Source organism: Lolium perenne, chromosome 4 (assembly GCF_019359855.2).
Source record: "Lolium perenne isolate Kyuss_39 chromosome 4, Kyuss_2.0, whole genome shotgun sequence".
NCBI lineage: Eukaryota > Viridiplantae > Streptophyta > Magnoliopsida > Poales > Poaceae > Lolium > Lolium perenne.
Genome location: NC_067247.2, coordinates 284,226,085 through 284,238,154, shown reverse-complemented (window position 1 = coordinate 284,238,154; position 12,070 = coordinate 284,226,085). Strand labels below are relative to the sequence as shown.

Below are 12,070 nucleotides of genomic sequence, written 5' to 3'. Positions count from 1 at the left end.
CAACGGACACTGGCGCGTCGATTCTGATGCGCATGTCTCTGACAGGCGCGGGGCCCGAAATATTCTCGACTTCGCCGAGGAAGGAGTAAAGACACATGATACCGGAAAAGAGAGATGCCGGAACGAGCCTTGCAAAGAGAAGAAAGAACAAGGGTAAAGGTGCCGGAACTAAGCTCAAGACATGAGTGATTAAACCGGTATCTTAAAAAGATGAAAACCTGGCATGGTCTGTAGGATAGAATCCTCCAGGCTATACCAGCTTCGGGGACTAATGTTGGGGGGATAACCCCCGGTATGCCAAAGGCATGCCAAACCGGATGGTTTGAGCCATCAGGATACCGGTTTAATGATCTTACCGGAAGCCTAGTAGGAATCCGGGAAAGCAAAGCTAAGCCGGTATCCCCAGAGGGGTATGCCGGATCCCGGTATAGGAGATACCGGAAAGGAGAGCCTGTCGGCAGGACTGGTCAAAGATTCTCTTCAGAGCAAGAAGACAAGGATGAGCTAAGCAAAGTAACTTTATTCAGAGCCCTGGCGCCAAAGAGAGAGGTGACGGAGAAAGAAGCCGGAGGACGTCAACTTCTATGATAAAAGAAGGCCCCGGTGTCATCTATGATTAAAGTAGCTTTGTACAGTAACTCTGTAAAGTAGTTTGTCCAGTCAAAGATGCCATTAGGGTTTCTTGCTCTGTAAGCCACCCTCTCCCCTATATAAGGAGAGGGGGCAGCCCTCCTTGCGGGCACGATGAAATAGAGGTAGACAGAACTTGTAACCATGCTGTGATCAATGAAGCTAGCGATCTAGTAAAGAGTTCTTCCTCTTGTCTCTCTTCTTGTATACCGGTCTCTGGCTGTGTTCTTGAGGAAAGCATCCGGAAGTTCTTCCCATCTAATCGCAAACCCTCCCCCGAATCCTCTTGCGTCCATTCGATCCCAATCTAAGCCATCCTATGGCATCTGCTCGTTCACCACGACGACAAATATATAGGACAGAGATTTGGTGCACATGGGCACTAGTGATCTTGTTTTTTTTTAAAAATAATCAAAAATCATATTTTTGAGTTTCAAAAAAATCTGGAAAAAATCTACAAATAGTCAATGATGTATCCCACAAACGTGCAAAAAATCAATTTTAAATACTTAATATTTTGAGCTACACAAAAATGACAAAATTGCAGATCTAAGTAGTCATTTTCAAATCTTCAAAACATATCAGATTTTGTCATTTTTATCTAGCTCAAAATAAAAAGAATTTCGGATTGGGATTTTTCATGATTGTGGAATGTATGAATGATAGTCTTCAGAATTATTTTCATGATTTTTATAACTTGTAAAAATATTTTTAAATTTTTCTTAACATAGTGAGAGCACTGGAGCTTGGGAGCTAAAAACACTTTTCGAAATATATGTTTTTTCACTTCATTTATCGGAAGCCTACGTGTAGCAGACGAGGCACCAGGATAATGCAACTGATCTGCACGTTTATTTATTCGGGACGGCCGGGCCGTGTCGCTGCATCATCACGGCGATCTGGACTGGCTCTAGCTCTTCTTTTTCTTGATTATTAGAAAGTTAGCATATCTTTAGTCGCCTTTTTCAAAGCGGCTCCCAAAGGTTTTTATGCGCGCTGGACATATAATCGACTCAGTCGCGCGCCTCAAAGGATAATTTCACATGGCGCGGCTCAATACGACACCCCAAGACCATTCCCGCTCCACGGGAGACGCTATCGGAGCGCCGGACAGAGAGAAAAGCGAGACAGGAAGTGTTAGACCCGATGCGTTATTGAGACACGAACGAAGTACGTGCGCTTTTCTGAAGCACCTCTCTCTGTTCAATCTACAACATTAATTCATGTTGAACTGCACACTTGGCATCTCCCTGTTGTGATCTCCTAGGAAAGTAAACCTCTAAATCAGATAACATGCTCAAATATATTTTGTTGGACTCTCAGCGCCATAACATACCGATGTAGGTTTGCCTTAATGGCGACGGAGAGGCAGGCGAGACGTCCTGTTGGCGATGCGCCTCCTCCACGCGTCGCCGGCATTCGCACGCCACCTCTAGTTCCCGTGTTTTCTTCCCGCGGCTTCTCACCTATTCATCTGCTTTCTTCCCGCCTCTTCTCACGTCTTCGCCGTCTATAAAAGGCCGCCTCCGCTCAGTGGACATCACCACAGCCGCCGATATCCCTTTCTCCACCGCAAAGCATGCCTCGTCGTCTACATACCACCTACGCAATGATGAGCCGCGTCGGCGGCGGCCAGTTGCCTCCACCACCGTCTCCACCTCCAGCACCACCACTGGTGGATTTCGACGTTCACCCGGAGTTGACGGACAACGAGGAGTGGGAGGTGGCGGTGCAAGCGACCTCCATAGAGTGATTTGTCGGTGATAAGTTTGTCGCGCTCGAGCAGCAAACGCCGCCACGGCGGAAGAGTCGCGCCTCCGCCTCCAGTCGCAGAGGGGGAGCTGGGCGAGCGACGGCATGCAGAGGAGCTGCAGCGATAGTGTGCGAAGGAGCTGGAGCAGCGGCGGCGTCGGGATGAGCTGCACGAGCGGCGTTGTGTGGAGGAGCTGCAGTAGCGGCTGCGGAGACAGGAGTTCTAGTATCGGCAGCGGCGGGAGGAGCTAGAGCAGCAGCTGCGGGAGGAGGCATCGGCCGCGGAATTGGCGGCCTGGGAGGCGGAAGCGGCGGCGGCGGTAGCGGAGGATGAGGACGAGGATGACGAGGAGGACGACAACGACATTGACTGGTCCGACGACGGGCCATACTCGTAGGAGCAAACGGCGCAGCAGCGAGCAATCGTCGAGTCCTTCGGGTCGCAGAAGAAGCTGTTGGATGACACCCGTGCCGGTGAGGAGGACAACGATGAGCAGTGGCGCCGCGTTGTCGACCTCTCCATCCAGCACACACCGGAGCAGCGGCGGATGGGAGGCGACGACGCGGCAGAACGACTTGTTCTCGTCATGCTCCGGAGGGAGAGGCGGCGCGCGACGACCGAGCTACAGTAGAGGGGAGGCGATGACGGGGTGGGCCGTCAAACGCACCGTCGGGCGGCCAGTATGCTAGGGTTTAGATGATCCTAGCCGTTCTCATTCAAACGTATAAAATATAATTAAATTTGAATGAAAACTTTTATTTTCATGCATGTTTATTATTTTGGGGCCTCTCCCACAGCGCGACATCACGCCAAGGCGTCCCCTAAACTTTCAATTCGGCGTTGTTTAGAGGTAGCTTTGAAGAACGCGACTAAAGATGCTCTTAGTACCAGGAAGATACAATTTAAAAGAGGTTACATCCCACCGACCGCTGCATAGCCAGAATGCACACACATCCACAATTCCACATAAATCTTAGGTCTTGCTAACGTTAACCAGTAGAAGGAGAAGCATCAGCAAAATATTCCTGCATATGCGTCTGTATACAGCTACCCGATCGATCGATCGACCGATCATGGCTGGCCAGATGCACCTGCCAATTTCGTATCAACCACACACATGCAAGATGATAGTTGATGTCTATAGAACATGGCCACTTGTCACTCAGAATCTTAATTAGCTAGGAGGAAGCAAAAGGAAATATGCAAAGTTGGTGTTTCAAGAAAGGAAAATGCAGAATGTACGGAGTAGTTGGCATTTTCATAGAAAATACAGGAGGAAGCGTGTAGTACTTTGCTCCGTAGAAGACGAGGAAGATAGGGCCGACACGAAGGGATGAGAAGGAGGAGACTTTATTTATGCCATGGGAGAAAGTGATGGATGCGGCTACCCGGACGCGACTCTCGTATCGATCGCTGCCATGGCAGCCGTTTCGTATAAAATAACACACGCCGGCAGGCAGACAACCCACCTCTCTCTCCCTCACCCTCTCCCTCCACAGCCCCCGGAGCCGAACACACCACCCAGCCAGACCCTCTCCACATCTCCATGGGCGCCCTGAGAATTCCCAGCACCACCGGCGGCGAGAAGGCCAAGAATTTGGTAGAGAGCGTGGACACGGAGGCGGCGTGCGCGCTGCTGGCCTCGGGCCAGTACGGCTACATCGACGTGCGGATGTGGGAGGACTTCGACGCGGGCCACGTCGCCGGCGCGCGCAACGTGCCCTACTACCTCTCCGTCGCACCTCGCGGCAGGCCGGAACGGAACCCGCACTTCGTGGAGCAGGTCGCCGCGCTCCACGGCAAGGGGGACCGCCTCCTCGTCGGCTGCCGGCAGGGAGTCCGCTCCAGCCTCGCCGCCGCCGACCTCATGAACGCCGTACGTTGTTTCATCACTCACTCAGTCAGTAGTTACTGCAGATTGATCGAAATGAAATCCAAAGCTATGCTCGATTATTGAAGATATTTGCTCTGAATTTTGGTTGCAGGGGTTCAAGAACGTGAAGAACCTGCAAGGTGGCTACCTCTCTCTGCTCAAAAGTGCGAATCCGCAGCCAACAGCTTATTACAATCAGTAACATTGTAACAACCAGACATCAGGAGTAAGTACGTCATGTTAGGCAGATCCATCGTCAGCCTCAACAGGAGGAACGGGAAATTCGAAGAAAAGAAACGAAGAGTAACCGTTCTGAGTTCAAGTATTGATTTATCTTTGAGAATATATATGTCTTGCGATAAAAAATTGTATGCGAGTACAGCTGATTTGTTACCAGTTTGGTTGAGTGATTCTAAAAGAAAAGAGAGAAATATAGCATTTTGGTTGAATCAGCTTAAAGCATCTCCAGCCGTTTGGCTCCCCAGTCCGAAATCCGGCGCTATTGGATGTAAAGTTTGGTCTGGGGAGGTCCATTTTTCAGCGGCGAGTCCATGATGGATGAAAATTTTGGACAAATACCGACGAATTCAGACAAAACAAGACGAAATTTGTTCAAACATAGGCGAAATTTAAAGATATTTAACATATATAAGAGTTCGTACATATATAGACCAAATTCGTAATATATTTGAATTCGGGCCACAGGGGAAACAAAAATTAAAATTTAATAACGGCGATCTACATGCCGAAATGGCAGTAGAAGGCTGTGTAGTCGTCGTCGTCGTCGTCGCTGGAGTTGCCGGCGTCCTCGGGTGGCGGTGCCTCGTACCAACGGCTTGAACCCTGACCAGGGACGCCGCATGGCGGCGTCGGCCGATAGAGCTCGTCGTCGCTGCTCTCCTCGAGCTTGATGAGCGGCATGGGCATGACGGTCGGGGCCGGTGTGGCGCGGACGGTGTGGCACCGCGCGGCAGCCAAGTCCAGCAGGCGCCTCTGCTGCTCCGCCTCCTGCCGCTCACAGTCCCGCCTGGACCAGTCGAGCGCGGCGTCCATGGGAAGGGCGTTGTCGGCGGGGACAAGGTCGTTGAGCGACCTGGCGATCGCCTCCACCACCGCGGCATCCTCGGCACGCTTGGACTCCTCCTCGGCGAGCTGGGACGCGACGGCGGCCGCTGCGGTCTCCTTCTTCGAGGTCTTCCTCTTGCGGCCGCGCGAGGGAGAAGACGAGCGGTTCCCCCTGGTCGTGGATGACGAGGGCGCCGCTGCTGCGCCCTCTGGCCGGCGGTGGAGAGGTCGGCTCCTTCTTGACGATGGTCAACGTCGCAGGTGGAGGAGTCGACCCGCCGGACCTCAACGCCGACCTCGACCCAGACGATGAGGAGGACGGCGCCATCCGTCGCGGCGTCCAGGAGCTACCGTGCCGGCGCAACACGGTAGGCGCCTGACAAGTTATTAACTTGTCAATGCCTACGGATTGTAGACTAGGGTTTAGTTGGAAGTAGAGGGCAAGTAGATCTCGAAGGTTTCAACCGAAAAGTACTCGACGATTATGAAACTAGGGTTTGTAAACAATGATACGATGATTTCTGCGTCCCTCGACTCCCCCTTATATAGGACGCGGATCCGAGGGATTCGTGCTGTACAAGTTACAAAGTCCGGGAAGGTTTCTAACTCATCCCGCAAGATTACAAATAAGACTTTCTATTACAACTCTAGCTTTCCTTAATAATATCTTGGGCTTCCGAATCTTCTTATTCTTCGGGTAGTGGGCCTTCAGTAAACCCCGGGTACTATCTTCGGCAGGCCCATTTGGGATGCCTATGTCAGCGCCACCGGCGGTGACATCCCAGAATGGGGGACTTGCCACCCTCGATGTGCGTGATCACGTTCCCGAGGGTGCGGCCAGGCCCGCTCCACCAGAGGCGGCGACCGGCGACATTGTTTTGCGCGGGAGGAGGAGGAGGGCCGTCGTATGCGGCGAGTTCTCGCTCGTATCTTTGCTTGAAGAACTCCGTCCAGGCGTCGTAGATGTCCGGGAAGAAGCGTTCCTTCGCGCGCTGCTCGTCATTGTGGGTGACGAGCACCGTGTCGATCTCCGCCTCAAGGGCGGCGCGACCGATTGGCGGCGGCGGGATCGGGACGCCGCCCACGCTCAGGCACTAGCCTCCGGGCGCGCGGAAGTCCGGTGGAGCGTGGTAGCCCGCCGCGTGCAGTAGCCTCCCCTCCCATTGGTGGAGAGAGCAACGCCGAAGTCGTTGTTCGCCGCGCTGTCGCCGAAGTTCGCCATTGTTCGCTCGTGAGATTGGGGAGAGAGGTGGTGAGAATAGGGAGACGGCGTGGTGAATGCGGCCAGCCGCGGTAGTTTCGCTATAAATAGAAGGCGACACGCGTGAAACCGAGGCGAGGACATTGACTCACCACGTGGAAGCTACGCATCCGGCGAAGACTGACCGGGGGCAGGCTTTTGCAGCGCGCGGAAGACGATGCGATAAGGACGACGATCGGCCTTTCTCGCCGACAAGTAGGGGCCACCAGCCGCGCGGGAAGTTTTGTCGGTGTTTCCCGCGCTTTTGTTTCCTCCGAACTCCCTGAGCGCTCCCTAGGGGGCCGGGGATGACCTGGGATCCCTGGATGGATAAAAGCCCAAATCCGGGCGAAAACGATAATCCGGGGACAGTTTTCATTCATCCGAATGGAAAAATGCGTTCTAGGGGCCTTTCTTGGGAGACTGCTAGAGAGAGATGCTCTTACATTGGAAACGTCGTGGGCTAGCGTTGTCCGCGAGACAACCCCAAAAAAGCTCCACTATGCCTTTTTTCTTCTCACCCGGCAGGATCGCCACCACCACCACCCCTCGCCACCTCTCGCTGGCTCCGCCTTTCCCACCACACGAGAAGCCTGCACCGCCGAGCAAACAAGTCCCCCTCTCCCCGACCACCATCCCAAATCCGCCGTCCAGTGCATGACCCTGAACCATGGCACCGATAAGGCTCTCTTGTGTCGATTGACCACCAGGTGCTGCTTGCTTTTGTTTCCTTCCTCGCCATGCGTCAGGAAATATGAGACACAACGATAGATCACCAACTTCAAGATGATCCGGTGGATCATTTGTAGATTCTCAAAGGAGGATCCTAGTTTTATGTGCTTCAAAACATGTTTAAACTATTTATAATTTTGTTTTGCTTGTTAAAACTATGATTTTATTCAAATATGAACCTTTTTGTGTGGACGAGAATGGTTTTATTCAAATATGGCCATTTTGGGGCGCCGTATTGGAGCCGTGGCTGGAAAAAAACATCTCCCATACAAAACGTTGAATCGGCCCTACCATTTGGCCGATAAAATAGTTTCGCCGGATCTCGAATAGGGAGACAGCTGGAGATGCTCTTAGAGCATCTCCACTCGTCTCCCTGACGAGGCCCCCGAGCGACGTTTTTTCCATCCGGACGGCGAAATTCGGCCCAGTCGCGCCCCCGGTTCCTCGTTTTCGTCCGGATTTGGCTCTTCATCCATCCGGCGAGCCCACGCCATCCCCGGTCCCCCGGGGCGCGCTCGGGGACTCCGGACGAAAGAATTTGGCGCGAAACGTCGTGTGGACCCGCGTAGTCGGTGACAGGAAAACCAAATCCTGTCGATTTTCCCTCCAATTTGCTTGCATATCACCATTCTCTCCCGCCGAATTTGTCCATTATCATCCTCGTCTTCCAGTTCCAGTTCCCGGCCTCGTCTTCTCGTCCACCACCGCTCTCCTTCTCGTCTTCTCATCCACCACAATGCCGCCCAAGGCGACGACGAGGAAGCTGCGGGCGAAGAAGGAGCGGCCGCCGGGCATGTCGAACGCAGAGTGGGCGGCGGACGAGATCCGGCGCGAGGTTGAAACAAGCGGCAGGGCGGAGAGGGTGAAAAAAGCCGCCACCAAGAGGGCGGCGGCCCAGGACGAACAAGCGAGGAAGATCAGCATGGCCATGAGCATGGGCCATGGCATCTGATACGTCTCAAACGTATCTATAATTTCTTATGTTCCATGCTACTTTATTGGCAATACTTACATGTTTTATACATACTTTATGTCATATTTATGCATTTTCCGGCACTAACCTATTAACGAGATGCCGAAGAGCCAGCTGCTGTTTTCTGCTGTTTTTGGTTTCAGAAATCCTAGTAAGGAAATATTCTCGGAATTGGACGAAATCAACGCCCAGGGGCTTATTTTTCCACGAAGCTTCCAGAACACCGAAAGGGAAATGAAGTGGGGCGACGAGGCGCCCACACAACAGGGCGGCGCGGCCAAGGCTTGGGCCACGCGGCCCTAGCGTGTGGGGCCCTCGTGGCGCCTCCTGACCTACCCTTCCGCCTACATAAGCCTTCGTCGATAATAACTCCAGTACCGAGAGCCACGATACGAAAAACCTTCCAGAGACGCCGCCGCCGCCAATCCCATCTCGGGGGATTCAGGAGATCGCCTCCGGCACCCTGCCGGAGAGGGGAATCATGTCCCGGAGGACTCTTCACCGCCATGGTCGCCTCCGGAGTGATGTGTGAGTAGTTCACCCCTGGACTATGGGTCCATAGCAGTAGCTAGATGGTCGTCTTCTCCTAATTGTGCTATCATTGTTGGATCTTGTGAGCTGCCTAACATGATCAAGATCATCTATTTGTAATCCTATATGTTACGTTTGTTGGGATCCGATGAATAATGAATGCTATGTTATGTTGATTATCAATCTATCATCTATGTGTTGTTTATGATCTTGCATGCTCTCCGTTATTAGTAGAGGCTCTGGCCAAGTTGTTACTTGTAACTCCAAGAGGGAGTATTTATGCTCGATAGTGGGTTCATGCCTCCATTAAATCTGGGACAGTGACAGAAAGTTCTAAGGTTGTAGATGTGCTGTTGCCACTAGGGATAAAACATCAATGCTATGTCTAAGGATGTATGTGTTGATTACATTACGCACCATACTTAATGCAATTGTCTGTTGTTTGCAACTTAATACTGGAAGGGGTTCGGATGATAACCTGAAGGTGGACTTTTTAGGCATAGATGCATGCTGGATAGCGGTCTATGTACTTTGTCGTAATGCCCAATTGAATTTCACACTACTCATCATAACATGTATGTGCATTGTCATGCCCTCTTTATTTGTCAATTGCCCAACTGTAATTTGTTCACCCAACATGCTATTTATCTTAAGGGAGAGACACCACTAGTGAACTGTGGACCCCGGTCCATTCTTTTACATCGAATATAATCTACTGCAATAATCGTTCTACTGTTCTCTGCAAACATCATCATCCACACTATACATCTAATCCTTTGTTACAGCAAGCCGGTGAGATTGACAACCTCACTGTTAAGTTGGGGCAAAGTATCTTGGTTGTGTTGTGCAGGTTCCACGTTGGCGCTGGAATCACTGGTGTTGCGTCGCACTACACTTCGCCGCCATCAACCTTCAACGTGCTTCTTGGCTCCTACTAGTTCGATAACCTTGGTTTCTTACTGAGGGAAAAACTTGCCGCTGTATGCATCATACCTTCCTCTTGGGGTTCCCAACGGACGTGTGCTTTACCGTCACAAGCAGCAAAGCTTTTTCTGGCGCCGTTACCGGGGAGATCAAGACACGCTGCAAGGGGAGTCTCCACTTCCAATCTCTTTACTTTGTTTTTGTCTTGCTTTATTTTATTTACTACTTTGTTTGCTGCACTAAAACAAAACACAAAAAAAATTAGTTGCTAGCTTTACTTTATTTACTGTCTTGTTCTCCATATTAAAAACACAAAAAAAATTAGTTACTTGCTTTTACTTTATCTAGTTTGCTTTATTTACTATTGCTAAAATGATTAATCCTGAAGTTGAAGTTCGTTCGTTTAAGCAACAAGGGGGAGAATGTTTAAAAGATGCTTGGTATAGAATTAGTGATGCTCATAATAGGTGCACTAAGAAACACTCCACCACTATCCTACTCAGGAATTTTTATGTTGGTATCTGATACGTCTCCGACGTATCGATAATTTCTTATGTTCCATGCCACATTATTGATGTTATCTACATGTTTTATGCACACTTTATGTCATATTCGTGCATTTTCTGGAACTAACCTATTAACAAGATGCCGAAGTGCCAGTTGCTGTTTTCTGCTGTTTTTGGTTTCAGAAATCCTAGTAAGGAAATATTCTCGGAATTGGACGAAATCAAAGCCCAGGGGCCTATTTTCTCACGAAGCTTCCAGAAGTCCGAAGGAGAGACGAAGAGGGGCCACGGAGGGGCCACACCATAGGGCGGCGCGGCCCCCCCTTGGCCGCGCCGGCCTGTAGTGTGGGGCCCCCGTGCCGCCTCTTGACCTGCCCTTCCGCCTATAAAAAGTCTCCGTGACGAAACCCCCAGTACCGAGAGCCACGATACGGAAAACCTTCCAGAGACGCCGCCGCCGCCGATCCTATCTCGGGGGATCCAGGAGATCGCCTCCGGCACCCTGCCGGAGAGGGGAATCATCTCCCGGAGGACTCTACGCCGCCATGGTCGCCTCCGGTGTGATGTGTGAGTAGTCTACCCCTGGACTATGGGTCCATAGCAGTAGCTAGATGGTTGTCTTCTCCCCATTGTGCTATCATTGTCGGATCTTGTGAGCTGCCTAACATGATCAAGATCATCTATCTGTAATTCTATATGTTGCGTTTGTTGGGATCCGATGAATAGAGAATACTTGTTATGTTGATTATCAAAGTTATGCTATGTGTTGTTTATGATCTTGCATGCTCTCCGTTACTAGTAGATGCTCTGGCCAAGTAGATGCTTGTAACTCCAAGAGGGAGTACTTATGATCGATAGTGGGTTCATGCCTGCATTGACACCGGGACAAAGGATGAGAAAGTTCTAAGGTTGTGTTGTGCTGTTGCCACTAGGGATAAAACATTAGTGATCTGTTCAAGGATTTAGTCACTAGTTACATTACGAACCATATTTAATGCTTTTGTCTGTTGTTAGCAACTTAATACCGGAGGGTTCGGATGATAACCCGAAGGTGGACTTTTTAGGCATAGATGCGGTTGGATGACGGTCTATGTACTTTGTCGTAATGCCCAATTAAATCTCACTATACTCATCATGATATGTATGTGCATGGTCATGCTCTCTTTATTTGTCAATTGCCCAACTGTAATTTGTTCACCCAACATGCTGTTTGTCTTATGGGAGAGACACCTCTAGTGAACTGTGGACCCCGGTCCAATTCTCTTTACTGAAATACAATCTACTGCAATACTTGTTCTACTGTTTTCTGCAAACAATCATCTTCCACACAATACGTTTAACTCTTTGTTACAGCAAGCCGGTGAGATTGACAACCTCACTGTTTCGTTGGGGCAAAGTACTTTGGTTGTGTTGTGCAGGTTCCACGTTGGCGCCGGAATCCCTGGTGTTGCGCCGCACTACATCCCGCCGCCATCAACCTTCAACGTGCTTCTTGGCTCCTCCTGGTTCGATAAACCTTGGTTTCTTTCTGAGGGAAAACTTGCTGCTGTGCGCATCATACCTTCCTCTTGGGGTTGCCCAACGAACGTGTGAAATACACGCCATCAAGCTCTTTTTCTGGCGCCGTTGTTTGGGAGATCAAGACACGCTGCAAGGGGAGTCTCCACTTCTCACTCTCTCTACTTTGTTTTTGTCTTGCTTAGTTTTATTTACTACTTTGTTTGCTGCACTAAATCAAAATACAAAAAAAATTAGTTGCTAGTTTTACTTTATTTGCTATCTTGTTTGCTATATCAAAAACACAAAAAAAAATTAGTTACTTGTTTTACTTTATAATATCATG

The 12,070-nt window shown here is 50.4% G+C and overlaps 1 protein-coding gene across 1 annotated transcript; it reads left to right on the top strand.

Annotated features, from left to right (window-relative positions):
* The first annotated feature begins 3,848 nt into the window (after window positions 1-3,848).
* Window positions 3,849-4,705, top strand: LOC127295619 (thiosulfate sulfurtransferase 16, chloroplastic). Its single transcript, XM_051325586.1, has 2 exons — window positions 3,849-4,259; window positions 4,369-4,705. The coding sequence occupies exons 1-2, from the start codon at window positions 3,930-3,932 to the stop codon at window positions 4,456-4,458; spliced, it is 420 nt and encodes a 139-aa protein (XP_051181546.1). The 5' UTR covers window positions 3,849-3,929; the 3' UTR covers window positions 4,459-4,705.
* Window positions 4,706-12,070: the final 7,365 nt, after the last annotated feature.